Source organism: Odontesthes bonariensis, chromosome 6 (genome assembly GCF_027942865.1).
Source record: "Odontesthes bonariensis isolate fOdoBon6 chromosome 6, fOdoBon6.hap1, whole genome shotgun sequence".
Lineage (NCBI taxonomy): Eukaryota > Metazoa > Chordata > Actinopteri > Atheriniformes > Atherinopsidae > Odontesthes > Odontesthes bonariensis.
The window spans coordinates 33600504-33619140 of record NC_134511.1 but is presented as its reverse complement, the minus strand read 5'-3'; the positions used below and the strand labels follow the sequence as shown (position 1 = coordinate 33619140).

Below are 18637 nucleotides of genomic sequence, written 5' to 3'. Positions count from 1 at the left end.
CCCACTGCTGTCAAATGCTTGTTCCAGGTTGTTGTGATCATCTCTACCAAACTGTAAGGTCTTTACATTACTATATTAAGTGCTTTGATATGACTTGTACTAGGATTTGATGCTAGATAAATAAAATTCAACTGAACTGAACTTTTACTGTTTAATTTGATTATCTTGCTCCAGTTGTTGCATGCTCTGGCACAAAAATTTAAAAAATAATTCTTGAAAAGAAGCACAGAGAAGTCACTCTGGGTGCACAAAGTGAGGGCATTATGGAGTAGAGAAACTGATGCACAGAAGAGATTATAATTACAGTATCTCAGTAATTGACTGACTGACTTTCTTTCGCTTTCAAGACATTTAACTCCACTTAATTGTAATATACAACTAACTAATCATATTACTCCTGTTACTTTGTGTTAATTAGGTTATTTTCAAGTATCTACCAAGTAACATTCAGTAATTAAAATTTAATCAAATTGACAGATAAAGATAGATAGAAATAGATATTTGGTGACAATATCCTTTTAAGTATGTATGTAAGTAAGAGTTACATTGTTTTTTATTCTAAAGACATGAAGGATATATTCAGTTCATTGATATACGCAAAGCATGTAAAAAAAGGAATATATTTAATTTGAATATCACAAATAATGTCCATAATTCATTTGCATCAATTTGAATATCACAAATAATGTCCATAATTCATTTGCATCATGTAACAGTGCTTACATAGTGAAATAAAAACTCCAATGTGAATGTGAGAAAGGCAAATAGCAGATATGAACAGCTTATTCCTCACTAAAATAGCCTGCTATGTATTCATGAGTTTCATAATATTATAAAGTCACTTGTATGCAACAAACAGAAATATATAACAAAAGGTAAAAATGGTAGAAAATGGGGGAAATGGCATTAGAAACTAAATATATACAAAGTCAGAAACAGGGAAGAGCCGTTTTTTTCTTTTCACACAGCTAAAAACCCAATGTTATTCTCAATGTCAAGGTTACTCCAGATGGTGGCTGATGGGACTTGGTTTTCAGTGTTTTATTAAATGACTTTCCAGCAGGATAGACACCTTCTGCTACAGTTTTTGTATTTTTGTGATTGCATGAGTAAGGTCTGAGTAACTCTGAATAGCCAACATTTCTGACTTTTGGTCTCAGTAACCGGCTGCTTCTCCCAGTTTCCTGGCATCAGACACTGCACAGATACAGCCATCCACCTTTTCCACAGCATTTACCACGTTGAAGAATTTTAGTGCCGGTTCGCGATTGTGTCCAAGAGCTTTAAGAGCCTCAATTACATGCTGAGGAGGAAAGAGGGGAGGGAGCTTAGATAGAACAATAGCAGTATGATGTGTTAATAAATTTGAAAGAATGCTTTGAATGTACTACCTTATCAAAGCCGGGTTCAAACTTAACAGCATTTTGAGAGTTTACAAAAACAACAGGAACAGCAATTGAATCCTTCAGGCTCTTTCCAAACCAAAGGTGATTGATGAGCGTCTGGAAGAAAAAAACAATACATTGTAATCTGCCGGATGGGAGGGTGATGATTACAGAATGGATAACAGGCATGGTGAAGAGACTAGGAAGACATCGCATCTGTGAGGGGCATCTGTGTGCAGCAATTAATCTTAATGGCACTTAGTGCGATTGCCTCGGACACATACTGAAGCCATCGCAGTCGTGATCATACTCCCACCAGTCGATCCAATCACCAGTGTCTTTGACTGAGACTTCAGCACAGCGGGACTCATGGAGGAGGGAGGCTGTTCCCCTGCGAACACAAAAACCTTGACTGACAGGAAAGACAACTGCAATTCAGTCTGATCAATGTAAGGAGAACAAGAAGGAAATGATTATGACTGCAATCAACAGAATGCCATTGCATGATTTCAGTCAAATACTGAAGGGCATCCATTTAATCCGAACGTTTACGTATACTTTTGTTCAACATCCCACATCAGACTGTATTTATTCAGTATTTATTATGTAGGAGTCGTTATGCACGCCCAATATCAGAGGAACTGAAGATCTAGTGCAGTATATATACAGTATACATATTCTTTTTTTTTATAAAGTGAAAGCTTCAAAATGTTAGTTTACAACTCAATGTGTGATGTGACTCCTTCCATCTTTTAGATTTAGTTTATATCCATCCATCCATCCATCATCTTCCGCTGGTCCGGGGATCGGGTCGCGGGGGCAGCAGCTTGAGCAGAGAAACCCAGACGTCCCTGTCCCCGGCCACTTCCTCCAGCTCTTCTGGGGGGACCCCGAGGCGTTCCCAGGCCAGCCGAGAAACATAGTCTCTCGATGCAGAGGAGCAGCGGTTCTACTCCGAGCCCCTCCCAGATGACCGAGCTTCTCACCCTATCTCTAAGGGAGAGCCCAGACACCCTGTGGAGGAAACTCATTTTGGCCGCTTGTATTCGCGTTCACATTCTTTCGGTCACTACCCACAGTTCGTGACCAGTTTATTTTACTTAGTTTATAGTGAAGCATTAGTGAGGGTGTGGTTAATGTGGTTTACCTTACTATTTGATTGTTTTTTTCCTGCTGTCTTTGCTGGCCTGTATATGCAATTCATTACTGCTGGATTCCTAATAAGACTGCACTCATTTCAGCTACATTTCAGCTCTGTTTCTGCTGTCAGACAACAGAACAAAATCTAGGAGAAAACACAGCCTGGTAACTGGGTGTTAATCAGCCTGGTAATCAGCCGTCACTTTCATTTTTTTACCTTTTGATCTGCTAAATGTAATATTTTATATCTACACATCACCATACATGTAAGTTAAACACAACAAGTGTGTTGTAATTTTGGTTACTTGTGAAATCACTGAAAGAGAAAGTTAAAACCATCAAAATATAGATTTTCTTTTGAATATATTTAAAACATATCAAATGCTAAAAGTGAGACATTTTCCTATTTAAAAAATACAAGCTGATCTTGAAGTTAATTGTAGCAACACGTCTCAGAAAAGTTTGGACAGGTCCATGTTTACCACCCTGTAGCCCCCCCCCTTTCTTTACAGTCTGTAAACATCTAGAACTGGCAGAGGAATGTTGTCCCATTCTTCTGCTCAGCAGACTTAGGTCCTCTTTGTCATATTTTGCATTTCAAGATGTGTAAAATGTTTTCAGTTGGTTAAAGACAAAGGCAAGACAAACAACTAGACTGTATAATGAAGCCATGCTGTTGTAATAGATGCAGCATGTGGTGTAGCATTGACGTCTGAGAAAGACGTCATCTGGATGGGAGCATATGTTGCTGTATGTACCTTTCAGCATTGATTGTGCCTTTCCAGTAATGCAGAAATGCACTAAATTATCAACACAGATGAAGGCTGAGGAACATTATCATGGGCCCTGTGATAGACTGGCAACCTGTGCCCATATTTACATCTGAGAGATTTTTCCTCTCTAAGGTTCTCTTTTTACACCCAATCATATAACTGACCTGTTGCCAATTAAAAGAATCAGTTGCAAGATGTTCCTCCTGTTGTTTCTTTCAAGTACCACTCAATTTTAAAGCCTATTTTTGCACCCATCCAACTTTTCGGGAGATGTGTTGTTGCTATCAAATTAAGAATTAGCTGATATTTTTTAAAATTTCTCACTTTCAACTGTTGATATGCTTTCCATGTTCAACTCTGAGTAAAGTATTCTAAAGGCTCAAGCACTCACTTTTTGTGCTGAACCAAAAATCTAAGCCCACATGAAACCTGTGGTTCTTTTAAGAAAGTAGCCATTTGAATTAGAAAGTCCTCGCTTGGCCAAACAAAAGATGAGTTTTCTTGGTTCATATTTCAGAGAGAACAAGAGCAAGAGTCAACAAATGAGATGCAGCTCTGAGTCTGAAATCTGATACGGAAATGCTTTTAGCTAAATGGTAACATCAGTTTGTTGACTATGGCAATGCTAATATCCTGCTTAACACGTATAAAAAACCTGTTAAGTAATGATGATGTATAAACTATGACAAATGAATTGCTCAGTCTGAAGTTAGCTGAATAAAAAACTGCCGACACGGTAATTACTTTCATGCTGGAGCCTGAGACTGTTGCCTCGTACTATAGCAGTATTATTTCATATTTGCTAAACAAAACTGAAAATGCATTAGGCTGATTTTATTACCAGGAAAGATGCTTTCAACTCTTCCACAGAAGTCAGACAGCTCGTTGTTGAGGATTACTCCAGTGCTCGGAGAGACGACCCTGGAACCAAATCTGGAGAGAAAATGCATGAACTAGATGAACTGGATCTGTCTGTACTTCTTGCATGTCACTTATCTTTAAAAAACGAAGCCACCAAACTGTGCTATTATAGAAAGCTTTTGTTTATGATGACTGGAGTTTTCTTCCTCACAAAAACACTTGTTCTGTAATCTTTTAAACCTCCATAATCCTTGTACTTTCAGACTAACATTGATATGTGATGGATGGTTTCCAAATGTGAAGTACAACTCTTCAGATACTGACATGTGGTTGATGGTGCTGGTGACGGATGCAGCAGATCCATCCTCAGCCAGCACAGATACATGTGTGGTGCCCAAGCTGTCCAGATATGGGGTGATATTGTAATACCGAGGATCATGTGTCTTGTTGCTGCTGATCAAACTCCGTATGTGGTTGGCAAATATATCCTCTGTGAATTTCTTTGCCATCTGTGAAAAGAAGAGAACATTTTAACACACACACAATGAGGAAAAAAGCATAAGAAAATGATTAAATCAGAGCTAAATTTGAAAGGGATTTGCAGCCTGTTTTTAATCCTTTTTATCCCCGTTTCTGTACTATTTCTGTTTATCTGCCCATAAAACTCTTCTGTTCAAATTTTCTGAAAAACCAGGCAAAGATGAAGCAAAGAAATATTTATTGTAAAAAGTTTAGGGCAAAAATTTACAATTTATGAGTATAATTAACCTTGAATTAACCAGTAACAATATTACAATATCTAAATCTGACATTTGAACAAATGGTCGGATTTGAAGGCCTTTCTGTGTAACTGGCAGAAACAACTGCTCATAGAAATAAATAACAAAACAACCTATTACTAACAGAGATATAAACTATGGAAATCCAACCTTAATTTAATGTTAGGCTACTTCTAATCAAGCCAAACCATACCACTGAATTTTCAGGCGTACACCCAAACTTTCCCTAATATCATGTTACTTGAATCATCATGACACCACAATGATGAATTGAACAAGTGGTATCTCAGTTTTCTCATAAATACCATCTGTGATATATGCCAAATTAAACAAATGGCGAATTCAAACAGTATCAAACAATTTCATTGGATAAACCTCTAAAACCTCTGTTATTTGTGGTTTTATGTTTTTATTTTATTCTTTTTCCCAATGTTGTATTTGTGTTTTTAATGTTGTAAAGTGTCCTTGGGTGTTTTGAAAGGTGCTGTCAAATAAAATGCATAATTATTATTATTAAACATTTTATAAAGCAGTTGTCATTAACTCTCCCTCAATCAGGTATAAGTAAACAAGCACATTTACATTTGGTACTTTAAGTAAATTTTGTAGATACTACATCTAATCTCTTACATCAAGTCTTATGTAAGGACCTTTACTTGTAACAATAGGCAATTTTGAGACTGCCACTTTTACTAAAGATCCCCTTCTTCCACTATCCTCCATCAATACCATATTTCAACTAAACTTTCAAATAGAATAGATGAATTCAACAATAGCGTGTATATATATAAATTTATATAACATATATATATATTTGTAGATACTTACTTTCTCTGAGGCAAACTGAGGATCCCTTATGTCCTTCTTGAGTCCATTGGAAAATTTAAAAGCCTCAATATAACGGTGATAAAACCATGTCTTCTGTTCAACAGTCAGAGGAGCTGAATTCAACTGATATCCTGTAAATAAAAAGAATTGTTTATTCATTTCTTTTTTTAAAGTTTCCATTTTTGGTGTAACCTATTTCCTAAGACTGATCAAGATTCTTTTTTTCTTTTTTCACAGAACACAAGCCAACACAAGGCAGTATGTTGAGATTAAAACATCACGTGCAACAACAAATAAAAGTATTAATCCGGCTGTCCCTGTTTAAAAAAAGGATTTTCTAACATGCTTGATATTGTGATTTGTAAGTGTAGAGGAGCAGCAGCTCTGCCATCTGTGTCCAGGAGGAACCTTTCATGATGTTGAGGATGAGGCTGAGGATGATTCCTCCTGCGGGTGGTGGGGGTATGTACATCTGGTACTCTCCCAAAGGAACAACCCACGCATCAGTCACTGTAACTTTATACGATGCCAAGTCTTGCAGCGTGAGTGTTCCTCCTGAGCAAAAACATTAAAACAAATGCATTCTACTGAGCAAAACTAAAAAAAAAACATCCCAGCTCCACATAAATCAAGACTTTTAATGGTTCTGGGCTGCTCACATTGGAGACTGAGTGATCACTGCGGTGCTTTGCTGACCCAATTGATTGGTTAATTTGTAATTAGATCATTGTGCCAGGCGGCCACTGATAATTCCTGGAAAAGAGAGCGTGATTAAACCAGTCTGACAATACCTTGCTCCTGTATATCACGGATTAAATCCTCGGCTATTCTTCCAGTGTAAAAGATGTCCGCTCCGTGGTTAGCAATCATCTCCAAAGTATCGGCTAGTTTCTCAAATTTCACAATGTCTCCAGTCTTTAACAAGTTTCCGTTTGCATCTGAAAACAACTTCCTGAAGGACAAGCATAATAAAGAAAAAGTGAAACTTTCATTTTCACACCTCATTATTCTGAGACATATTGTGAGTCTACCGTACTGTAGGGGCTGGGTCTCGCTCAAGTCAATATTCTGGATATATTGACCCAGGACTGGAGGAATGGGGAATCCTTCTCTGGCCAGCTGGATGGTTGGCTGAAAGAGGGAGGCCCACGGCAACCTTCCATAAAGCCTGTGTGCCTTTTCGTAACCTCGAATTTCCCCTGGAACCCCAATCCACTGGCTACCTGCATGGAAGAATAAATGAACACTCATTGCTGATAATGTACTAAGACATTGTCTTTTAGGATTTAAGTTTAATTTAATATAATTTCACAGGAATTCTTTTACATCATACTCTCTTATGTGGCAGGTCTTGCTACGTGTTAAGACTCTGCATCACTGGTATCTGTTGTAACTTTTTGCTCACAACCATATTGTTTTAGGGTTGCTCTTTGCATGTTTTTATCCAATTACATACTTTTTCCACTACACAAAGTATTTTCCTAACTGGACAATGTTCTTATAATATTCTTTATACATTGTACTGTACTGTCTACTTGAACAGGCCTAAATGTATTACTACAGGTCAAGACTACATGAATAGTTGTCCTACTGTGGCTCAAAGCTTAGCTTTTATGTCAGGACGGTCAGGCCTCTCAATGTAATCAAGCTCAACTGCCTGACAACCAGGACAAAGAAGATGCATTTCCAGCTGTAATAAAAAAAACTATTTAGATTTGCTGCAATTTTTTCTTGACATTTTATGTTCACTTCTATAAACATCGAATTCAGCTTGAATTCCTGTAAGCTGATACTTGATAACAGACTAAGCAGGAAAAACAAAAAAAGGCTCTCCCCATTCATCAGGGAATAAATATGAATGTATTTGACACACCAGACCAGCAGGGTACCTGACATGAGTTGGAAAGTCTTGGGACAGGATTTCAGCAGGTCAGATTTCACCTTGGAGGGTGCCGTCTCTCTGGATATGATGATTTTCACTTCACCTTTAAAAAGTTCAAATATTATCGGTTAACATTTACTAGGCTACAGCTGTTGATGGGTGGGCTGTGTGAATGTGTTTGTTACCAGAGCTGTCCATCACTGTGAACATGGAGCCTCCTCCGATTCCCATGCTCTGCGGGTTCATGATGGAGGTGCACAGCAGCGCAGCAATAGCGCCATCTACAGCGGAGCCCCCTCTCTGAAGCATCTCCCTGCAATAATTCACACGGATCACTGTCCGATTGGGTATATTTAACATTTACATGATGTGTTTATGTTTTGCATATGAAGGTGTAAGCTTATGAAGTCAGTTTCCTCGTCAATTAAATGTCACACAGACGCGAATTCATATCAGTGAAGCAAATTTATTCCATAGTTTTGTAAACAGATGTCGACCAACACTACTTAATACTTGGCTATTAAGGCTAAGCAGATTCAAAAGCAGAAGCCTATTAGTGAGCATAAATGCTAAGTTTGCCCACACAAGCAGTGGATAGTGTGTGTAATAGTCCACTGCTCCTCACAGACCTTACCTTAAGAAATAAACTATACATTTTTTGGAGACATATTTAAAGTTCTAATTACCGCTCACCTTCCAATCTCCGAACATTTCTTTGAGTCAGCAGCCACCGCAGCTTTTGAGAAAGTTCCATCTTGACACTTGCGCCTCACAAGGACAGCTATACTCACAATTATGGCAATCAAGAAGAGCAGCATCAGTGCGCAACAAGTATACACCCTCGCCTTTGACCTCGCCATGGCTGTTTTCTTCTCCGTGTATTCCCGTTGACCATTAAAGTTTCCTCTATCTAGTCTGAAATATGCCAACTTAACCGGGTGAATGAATAACAGCGTTCCTGGTTTCTTACTGCCACCGGGCTCCTCCTCTTAGCTGCAGCGGCGAAAGGGTGTGGAGGGAAGTTGGAACAGCAAACCAGCAAAGAGGTCCATCAAAAGTGTTTACTTTATTTTACAAATGATGCGTGGCCGAATATCTTGGAAAAATGCAAACAACTTACAGATGTTTGCATTATCAGGCATGTGCTCTCCATTTCCCAGACTTTTCTAAATAAACTGACTGGAAGGTCTTTAAGGTCTTTTAGGTATAAGCTTTGTTCACGAGCAACAATTCTTCTTGATCTAGTACTTTGAATATTAGAGATTTATGATAGCCTACTGGAAAAAAATATTCCAAAGTCATATTAATTCCTAATGAACAAAAGGATCAATAGCTTACAGAGGCATTTCGTCCCAAGTTGGCAATTGAACAAGTAAAGATTTGTTCAGAAACCAGTCAGAATGAACTCAATTATGCCTTATATAATACTTTATTTCGATTATTTAAATAAAGAGGGGGGCTGATTTTACCCGGGTATGATAGCCTGAGCTCACCATGTTTGAAGTCTGCAGAAACACGTGTTGAACATATTGCTGTACTTTGTTATAAACTGTTACCTCCAAACCATTATCAAGCCTTCTGTGATCGACAACCACGCTTGATGCAGTGCATCTTGGGAAATGCTGTCTGCAGTACAAATCAAATGGTGGTCGACGGGAGTGCCATGAGAGGTGCGGAAGAGGTTACCAGAGCTAAACCGGATGTGAGAAAGTCCTTCCTTCAAAATAAAACAATTAAACCACTCCTTTGAAACAGGGCTGCGCTATGATAATATCTTTATTCTCTGTTAGTCTGTTCTGAAAGCTCGAGTTGATGTTGTCAGTTTATGAGGAAAGTAAATGTGCTGAGCATATTCAATTTTAGCACATATACAAGTACACTTGAAGTCCAACTTATCCTTAATATACTTAAAGTGTGGCAATGATTAGTTGATTTTAGGTCTGCTATTTTGGAATAACCAGTTTTGTGCTAAGTATAATTCCGTTGTGATTAAATAGAAGAAAAACAGAATTTGAAGTGTATCTTTTGTACTTTTTTGTGCAAAAGTGGAACAACTTAAAGTATACTTACGTTATCTTACAAAATTTAAGTACATGGCTATGTGTGCATTCATTTATATGCTTGATTAGTAAAATGAACTTCACTTACTTTGTTAACAAAATCATTGCAAAAGTGCCACAAATATTAAGATATTATTCCATTACAATGTTCCTATTTCAGTAATTCACTAATTATGCTCAATCATACTTTTTGGAATTTCCATTAATAGAGATTAGTTACTTAATTAACTTACCAATACATTTAGCAATTACTTTATAGTATATATATTTAAATACAAGTGTGAAAGATTCCCCCTAAAATATCACTCAAATATAATTGAAGATATACTGAAAATCTAGGGAATTGAAATATTTATTTGAAAATGTATTTTTAGAGCACTGTTGTAATGATAACTCTGAAAATACAATTTTAGAATATACAAGGATGTTTAACAAAATTACACTGCAGATTACTTTAACTTAAAGTACATTTTCCTTTAATGTATTTCGACATATTGTGTACTATCATACAGTTGTTCTGATCTGTGTGAAAAGTATTAATATGAAAAATAATCCAAATATATTTCTATGTAATACACTTTTATGTTGGTACATTAGCCATATACTATTGAAAAGGTGAATATATTTTGAACACAATAAAGTATAATTAATACACTATGCTAATGAACTAATGTTAAGTTCAAAATTAATCAACCATCAAAACTCTTGCCGATTATTTTCCTGAACACGAATACACACTAAAAAGTATTTCAGATAGAGCAAATTATAAGAAGAAAATATTGGTTAGAAATTCACAGTTATTTCATTACAATACAGCCAAAATATGTTCTGTGGGGGGCTTTTTGCAAAAGCCTGAAAACATTTTTTTTTTTAAATAGCTATTTTAATTATTTTCACATGACCAATGAAATTGATGTTTTTCTGTGGGTAGTTGTGCATCAGTTAATTGTGATGTCACCCTTGAAATGCATCCTCCATGATCCAAAGGTTTCCAGCAAGTATTTACAAATTCTGTCCTGTGTCCTTATCATGGAGAGTGCTGTTCATCCTGGAAAAAGAGACGGGAATCAAATGTCACTTCTTACTGCAGGGGGAATTTTTTAAGTCTGGGTTTGAAGACAAAAAATCTATCTATCTACAGAGCACAAACTGAGGTCACAGAGTTTGTAGGGCTTCATTGTTGGCGTTAACCCCCTGTATTTCCTGTCTATATGACTGTGTCCATTATTTCAATGTCTCTTGCCCAAATATCAAACTAGATGTTGCACGACTGCTCCTCAACAAGACGTTTATTTTGAATGGCGTGGCCGGAAACACTGACATATCCTTTTGTTTGCTTGAGGCTGGGTGGTTTGCTTCGCAAAGGAATCGTCAGTATTTACATCAATATTTTCAGAAGCCTATCCGACGCCGCTGCCCAGCACAGACAGGGAGTGAAGCCGTGGGCACGTTGTGACATTTTTTCCCCTGTTATACCATGGTTTTGAGTTCCACTTACGACTTTTTTGTTGGGATTTGGAGCTGTTTCCTGTGATGTTTGAGAGTGATATCCGTCTGCCGTGTGCACTGCAGTGGTGCGCAGCTTTGCTTGGAGAAACACCTGTGCGCCTCTCCCCTCCACCGGCCACAGTCATGAACGTTGAGTAGGTATGGATGCAAACTGTGCTCGAATCAGCGCACCAAACATCCACGCGGCTGTAGAGGTGGGGACATGAGCTCAGGTACTGCCATCCGCTTGTTTTGCTGAGGCTTAATGAACGTTGGTCATGAGTTTGTGTGGCTGCTTGGCCCTGATGGCAGCAACTCTACTCTTGTCAGCTTGGAAACATTGGAGTATTTGGAGAAATAAGACAGGGTTTGGATTCTTGGTCGGGGTTTGATATTCTGTCGATAGGAGCGAGTGTGTGTGGGAGATGTGGGGGCGTCTTGATGCTGTCAGACACGATGTAGGGGAGGGTCTATTGGAGCGGGATTACAGGACCATTTTTGGTGAGAGCACATCGAGGAGTTCTGATCCACAGTTGACGCATTGCACTCCTCTCTTTGTGGCTGCTGGTCCATATACATTATATAATCATCATCATGTAATGCATCATTCTTTTGATACTTAACATACGACTACACAGGCTACATATATCCCCCTTCCTCTCCAGAGAATCCATTTATGCAGCTCCTGCTGGGCAACCTACGAATGCCAATTATAAATGTGGGTGGGTTTCAACACTGTTTACGTTTACATAATTTACTGGTCGCCGCGCGCGCATGTTTGCGTGGTGCTCAATAATACAAAAGGGAGAGATTTGTGTTAAATGCAGCAATGTGCCCATGACTCATGCTTTTACACAGCGCGGTACAGTACACAAATTGTGTTCACTGTACGTGTACGTGTGTACTCGGGGTGCAGTCATTTTTTAAGTCCACAGTGTGTGGGTGAGTTCCAGCAGGTGTGCTTTACATGTATTGAATACATGATGGCAATTTGGTATCAAACTGAAGAGGAAGATTGTGTTTCACAATCACAAAAGAAAGTGTAGTGCAATCAAACACATCAAGAACCGAGTTTGTGGAATTCATATCAATTTGAGCATCATCCCATTGCCAGTTATAACATCCTCTTCTGTTCTTATCCCCCTTTTTCTGCTTCTGTCTTTGTTTTCCAGAGAGCATATAACCCTAAGCCAAGGTGTCTGTGCATTTGTCTGAAAGAACAAGCAAGAGAGCAGCTCAAACACCACACAGCCAGACATCATGCAAGGAGAAACCTTCCCTCGCTGCAGAGTGCTGAAATGTTAGGCCTGAAGAGCGAGAGTGTCGGATCAAATCAGCAGACTGTTTACATCAGAGGGGCCCATAAGAGCTGCTTGACACTAGACTCCAGAGCACCCTGTGTGTGGTTTAAGGCCTCTTTCAATCACAATCAGGCAAAGACAAGTTAACAGACCTTTCATCAGCACTTTATATTTCTATCAGATTCAGCAATCCAGAAAGGAGCCAAGATGGAGTGGTCACTCGAGAGTGTGAGGGAGATGGTGGCTGGAGGGATTCAGTCTGTGCGGGAGTGTGAGATCTGTGCTTTTGCTATAGCCATGTGTGTGCTGCTACTGTTTATGTGGTACTGTTACAGAGTGGGGCGGGAGCATGGTCCCAGCCCGCTACGTGGGAGGTATCTGTCGGGGTCTGGTCGGATTGGAGGGGTGGTGGGGGGTTTCATGAGTTCAGACTGTCGTGGCAAGGGGAAAGGTAAACATGGGTCAGTGTTAGAAGATCAGAACGGCTTTGCTTTCTGCCAGTCGTCAGATTGCTTCCGCTGTACCAGCGCTGGTGAGAGTCTAAACCAGAGGCTCTATCACAGCCTGCAGGATTACGCCAAGCGCTACACCTGGTCAGGTATGGGCAGGGTGCACAAAGGAGTCCGTGACCAAGGCCGATACCTGAACAGCCGACCAACTATCCAGCGGCCGGAGGTGTTCTTCCTCCCCGACCTACCGTCAGCCCCATTCTTCTCCAGAGAAGTACAGAGACATGATGTGGAGCTGCTTGAGCAGAGCTTCCCTGCCCTTCTTGCTGAGTTTGAGAGCATCTACCACCAACCTCCAGCCCGCAGCGGCTCCTCCCTCCCACCAGGGTGGAAAGCCAACAGCACTCCTCGTGGGCAGTGGTGGACCTACTACCTGGTCAACCAAGGCACCCCTCTGGTTCTAAATGTCAGGAGATGTCCGCGGGCCTGGCGGGTGCTGGGTCAGCTGCGAACCTTCATCGCCAACAACGTATTTGGAAATGCCTGCTTCTCTGTGCTGACGCCTGGAGCTCTCATTACTGAGCACTACGGTCCAACAAATGTCAGGCTGCGCTGCCACCTGGGTAAGAGTGTTCAGTGAACTGGAACTGATGTGGCTCAGTGTGTATTTAACCCAACACAGCATAAGCATATTTTAATAGAGAGAAGGAGCAACACAGTGGATCAGCTGCTGTTGTTTTCAGACTAAAGCCCTGAACTCTCTTGACTAAGGAAAGCACATGGCTGAAATGTTGTGCCATATGCTCAAATTGTTATTGTTTTCACTAAACCTGAGCTTTAACTATATTTTCTTCTGGCTATAAAGGCAAGACACTTGGAAAGATCCTTTAAAACGACATACTGTAATAACCTTGTTCTTAGACTGTTCCATGTATGATAAAGGACAAACTAAGAACTATGGATGGGATGGGGGACAGCATCCCATAATGACTCATGGATGGACTTATTATTTTTTCTCCTAGGTCTCAGAGTACCTCCATCCTGTGAGCTTGTAGTTGGTGGAGAGCCACAGTGCTGGTCCGAGGGCAGCTGTCTGCTTTTTGACGACTCCTTCCTCCACAGGGCTTTCCATGAGGGTAAGAAGGGATTTATACTGAGCCTTTTTTTCTCTGTGTGTTGCTTATATCTCTGTAGAAAGAGGATTGGCTTCAAAGTGCAGAACAATCCAGTAGCTAAGAAAATTGTAAGATCTTTCAATATGAGTTTGATATGGGCCCCGGTTCAAAAACATGTCATAAAGGGGTTCTTGATGTTTGTGTTGCTTGGTTTGCTTGGTCTGTGTATGTAGGCAGCCCAGAGGACGGCCTCCGGGTTGTTTTCATGGTGGACCTTTGGCACCCCAACGTGGCCGCTGCTGAGAGGCAAGCCTTGGACTACATTTTTACTCCAGGCCGTTTAGAGGACAAGGACGGGAAATAGGTGTGAGTGAGAAACCAAACAAGAGACAGATGGCATTAAGGGAAGTCTGTAAGATTGGGGAGCAACTATTTTTCTGCCTCCAGACCAGCTCTTATATTCACTGTGTACATATTCTCCGACTCACACAGTATTGCTCATAACTCTCCCTTGCAGATGACCAAACATTGGACCTCTTTTATCAATTCTCTTTTTGCCTATTGTAGTTGTGTAAAATGCAGCCATATTTAAAATTGCACACTTTCATTTTACAGAACATTGTGAGCACATGTTAATTCATGCAGCCATGTAAATATTGTGTAATAATTGGAGAGATGGGGGCATTTTAACAGGATCTCATGGCATTGTATATAAATAACACACTTCAGCCACACTTTGCATGTCATTTCTGTGCATTTTAATCTCTAGGTATATCTATTATATCTGTGAAATTACACACAATACGATTATGGTTAAGGCAGACCTTCTCATCAGGGTGTCATCGCACTCCAGTACCCGCTATTAAATGTGTAGTAATAACACGCTACACGATCTGATGTGTTATTCATATGCTATTCCATGAAACCAGGCTACACACGTCGGCTTAGTTTTCTCTATTTTTATTTTGAATGGCTGACCTTACTGAATGCCCACCATGATGCATCTCTCTGACTTTGGGCCAATAGTAGAGCAAAACAGTTCCTGTGAATCATTTCTATCATTTCTTATTTATTTTGGTTGTCACATAAAACGGTTTAACAGTATGAAGATAGAGAGCAACGTATGTAACCCAAAATGGAAAAAATGGCTCTAAAGGCCCTGTCACACTGTTGCGTATGAGAGAAGCATATGAGTTGCGTATGAAAATTATCACTCATACGCTGGTATACGCTGACATACGCCAGGGGAACGTTAGGCATAGGTTGTATACGTTTCAAGCACGCTGGCATACGTTGGCATACGTTGGCATACGCTGAGGCAGAAATACATTTTTGAACATGCTCAAAACTTTTGTGCGTATGGTTAATACGCTAAGCATACGCTAGGCATACGCTGAATACGCTAGAGGTACGATATAGGTACGTTACTGATAGGTCGAGAACGCTGGACATAAATTGCCATATGTTGCCATGAAGGTGTACCGTACAGCTAGCGTATTTATAGCCTCCGCCCGTCTGCCGCCTCCATCTCCGCAAGACGGGCGGAGATGGAGGCGGCAGGCAATCGACGATTCACGGGAGCGGTCAGGAGGAGGAGTTGGGGATCTTGATCGCTCAGAAGCATGTAACTCATCAGCCGCAGGTGCATCAGGCATTTCAGCAGGTTTGGGTGAGAATGATTCTTGTGTTTTTTTGCCTTTTCCTCGGCCCAGGGCCCGGGCAAACGACGATTGCTTCTTGGGAGGCATGATCGAGATGAATGTCTCGAGAGATGTTGATAGCGCGTCGTCTACTGCAATAATGGAGCAATGTGGAAAGGCTGCTGATATAGGCGCGTTGAAACGTACGCTGGGCATGCGCAGTTCATATGCTACTCATACGCTAGTTATTCTTTATTTTCAAGGACTTTTCGTGCGTATGAAAATTATATTATTAATTTTCATACGCAACTCATACGCTTCTCTCATACGCAACAGTGTGACAGGGCCATAAAATAGCGCCAATTTATTTTTTCTTACCCATTTGATGTTATTCCTTACAGCATAATGGATTCATAGGCCAACCTTTTCTATTAACTATTGATGAAGTGAAGTTGTTGAGTAATCATTTATCAGCCTAGAGCCTTCTTCCCAAGCCTTAAGTAAGGCACATGACAACATGTAACACCTACATACACTTCTGCAAGGGCTAAGAAATTTAGTAATTTAAACTTTTATATTAAACAAGATATTTAGCAGAATTTTGATTCAGATTGTTAGTGGAACTTCAGAGTGTTCACATTTTTATGAATGGCTGGGCCCTCGTGCTCACAGAATGTTGACATTTTGTCAGTAATTGTAATGCTCATTATTATTTATAAAAATCCACAACATAATCGAAGATCTTATGAAGGAAATATTGCTTTCTTCTTGTTAACCTGCTGTGCAAAAAGTCTAATAAGCACATTGAGGCAATTGAAGTGTCAGAACAAAATGACTTAAGAGATACAAAATAAGAAATAAAGAGTTCTTCTTAGAATTTCAAGTGTTCATTAAAGTCCGGGTCCCTGGGAACCCTCACGCAATGGCAATTTTCACACACACATCCAAAGAAAATGTTTTGTAAATAGTGCTATTATAGTGTTATAACAGTAGCACAAGATTTGTTTGAAATACGTTTATCCATACGTGGTTTGATAAGTGAGGTTCAGTGTTGATCGGGACGATCATGATTTGAATGTTTACAGACGCAGCTGATGTCTCTGTCCTGACTCCTGGTGGTGTGGTAGTTAAATGTGCTCCCCTTTGAAAATCAGTTCCGCTTTCACACGATGTGGTTAGATAAGCACATTTCAAGGTCAAATTGTGTGAGTCGGCCTGTGCTGTGACAATGGAGATGAAGTGTTTTTAGTAACTTTACTAAACTCTTGTAATTTGGTTGCATTTGATATCAGGTTTGTATTTCTGTAAATAGGGTTGAAGTGGAAAAAAAAATAATACCCTGAATGGTCTGAGATGTTTTGAAATGACTGTCTTCAGTGCTTTAACTATTGTGTTGTCTTAATTCAGAACTAAAGTGATTGCAAGTCCTTCTCTGATTCAAAAAGCCTACCATAAAAATCCTTTTTGATAGATTTGGTTAGTATACTCTGTAAAATGTTTCTGAGGTACTCTCTCTGTTGTTCTGTAATATTTTTCCTTTTTTTTTAATCACTGTAATTTTGCAGCACAGAATGGTACCCAATATGAAAACCACAACCCTTATTTTTTCAATGAAACTCCATGGATATACTGTATGTGCACAGTCTAAAAGATCAATAATCTTCTGCTCCTTTACTTGTCCACAGCAATTCAAGACACACATCTATTCCGTTCTAATGTTTACAAAGGTGTGATCATTTACACGCTGTTTACAACATCAGATGGCCCTGACACTCACGTCCATAATTGGGTATTAAATCAACAGTGCTGCTAATCCACAATAGAAAACTAATTCCAAAGCATTGGCTTTATATACACTGTATGGTGGGGCAACCATTTTGTTTACATTAGGATTAAGGATTTGTCTTTGAACACATTCTTGTGTGGATTTTGAACAGTATTTCTGTACATTTAATAAATGGTCGAGTATCTTATTTAACCAGCTGTTGTCAATCTTCTCACTTTTACACGAGCGTTGCAGATCTGAACCCTGACTTCACAGTGCATGCATTTATTTCAGTATCCTCTGCTGAGGGAGCTTTTTCCAATGGATAAAGATGTCTGTTGAAATCCCACTCTGGTATTGATTATACACTTACATTACTGTGGTGGTATTGTAAGTGAATAATCAATACTGGGGTGGCTTTTCCACAGCAGACTTTATTTCTCTCAAAGCTTCCCTCATCATAGTTTAACAGAGAAAATGCATACAAATAAAAAAATAAATGATTGGACCACTTTTCATCTAGGTGCAGTTTTAAAGTAGAGGTACAGAGAGGCATAACAATGCAAAAATGTAACCACTGCTGCGTTTTCTCAGTATAACAATAGCTATTTGCTGTCACACCTGTATTGCCTTAAGAGAATATAAAGTCAGCAGCATTTAAATTGATTCTGGCTTTAACTGACAATTTGGAGTTGGAAAAAAAAAGAAACGTTACATTTGTGTCCTTTGGCTTTAAGTGCTTGTCAGATCGTCTAGTACATTTAGGCTGCATATTTTAAGGACCTAAGAATATTATATTAACCTGCAGTCCTTGAATTAATAAAGCAGACTATGCAGGTGTGAAACATTTACCAAATAGGACCAAAAGAATATTCTCTTAACAGTATGGATTGACATAGCAGAGTGATTGTAAGCACATATGTGTGAAAATGTAGCTTAAAAAAAGTGCCCCCCACATCTGTGTGGATTTGTTGGCTGAAATAAAGTTCATGGGATCAGTGGTCCCCATACAGTGTTGAATGGTTAAATTCCACTGACAGTAAGTCATTGAAATGCAGGTAAGTATGCAAGAAGAGTCACAATAGCTAGTACATATTCTAGCTCTGATTGTGAATATTCCATGTATTTTCTGCATCGTATATAAACACCCATGAGAACACAAGGTACACCC

The 18637-nt window shown here is 39.5% G+C and overlaps 2 protein-coding genes across 4 annotated transcripts; one reads left to right on the top strand and one right to left on the bottom strand.

Moving 5' to 3' along the window:
• Nucleotides 1-606: 606 nt before the first annotated feature.
• ggt5a (gamma-glutamyltransferase 5a) lies at nucleotides 607-8910 on the bottom strand. 2 transcript variants are annotated; one of them, XM_075468429.1, is made up of 12 exons: nucleotides 8342-8909; nucleotides 7834-7961; nucleotides 7656-7751; nucleotides 6803-6989; nucleotides 6558-6718; nucleotides 6175-6321; nucleotides 5767-5897; nucleotides 4484-4668; nucleotides 4140-4231; nucleotides 1670-1776; nucleotides 1392-1502; nucleotides 607-1303 (listed from the first exon to the last, which is right to left on the bottom strand). In XM_075468429.1, the coding sequence occupies exons 1-12, from the start codon at nucleotides 8506-8508 to the stop codon at nucleotides 1157-1159; spliced, it is 1659 nt and encodes a 552-aa protein (XP_075324544.1). In that variant the 5' UTR covers nucleotides 8509-8909; the 3' UTR covers nucleotides 607-1156. The 2 variants fall into 2 exon arrangements, with proteins under 2 accessions (XP_075324544.1, XP_075324543.1); XM_075468428.1 differs by having other exon boundaries at nucleotides 6558-6989; nucleotides 8342-8910.
• Nucleotides 8911-11042: 2132 nt separating this feature from the next.
• asphd2 (aspartate beta-hydroxylase domain containing 2) lies at nucleotides 11043-17679 on the top strand. 2 transcript variants are annotated; one of them, XM_075468427.1, is made up of 4 exons: nucleotides 11043-11355; nucleotides 12369-13569; nucleotides 13969-14082; nucleotides 14295-17679. In XM_075468427.1, the coding sequence occupies exons 2-4, from the start codon at nucleotides 12705-12707 to the stop codon at nucleotides 14423-14425; spliced, it is 1110 nt and encodes a 369-aa protein (XP_075324542.1). In that variant the 5' UTR covers nucleotides 11043-11355; nucleotides 12369-12704; the 3' UTR covers nucleotides 14426-17679. The 2 variants fall into 2 exon arrangements, with proteins under 2 accessions (XP_075324542.1, XP_075324541.1); XM_075468426.1 differs by having other exon boundaries at nucleotides 11043-11429.
• Nucleotides 17680-18637: the final 958 nt, after the last annotated feature.

What these genes read in the sequence shown, in the direction of transcription:
- ggt5a (XM_075468428.1), bottom strand. Translation starts at nt 8,508, where the DNA reads ATGGCGAGGTCAAAGGCGAGGGTGTATACTTGTTGCGCACTGATGCTG. An exon ending in CACAGTGATGGACAGCTCTG is followed by an intron (nt 7,752 to 7,833) that starts GTAACAAACACA and finishes AACTTTTTAAAG; the next exon opens with GTGAAGTGAAAATCATCATA. An exon ending in CATCCTCAACATCATGAAAG is followed by an intron (nt 5,898 to 6,174) that starts GTTCCTCCTGGA and finishes TTTTATTTACAG; the next exon opens with GATATCAGTTGAATTCAGCT.
- asphd2 (XM_075468427.1), top strand. Translation starts at nt 12,705, where the DNA reads ATGGAGTGGTCACTCGAGAGTGTGAGGGAGATGGTGGCTGGAGGGATT. An exon ending in CAGGCTGCGCTGCCACCTGG is followed by an intron (nt 13,570 to 13,968) that starts GTAAGAGTGTTC and finishes TTTTTCTCCTAG; the next exon opens with GTCTCAGAGTACCTCCATCC. An exon ending in CCACAGGGCTTTCCATGAGG is followed by an intron (nt 14,083 to 14,294) that starts GTAAGAAGGGAT and finishes CTGTGTATGTAG; the next exon opens with GCAGCCCAGAGGACGGCCTC.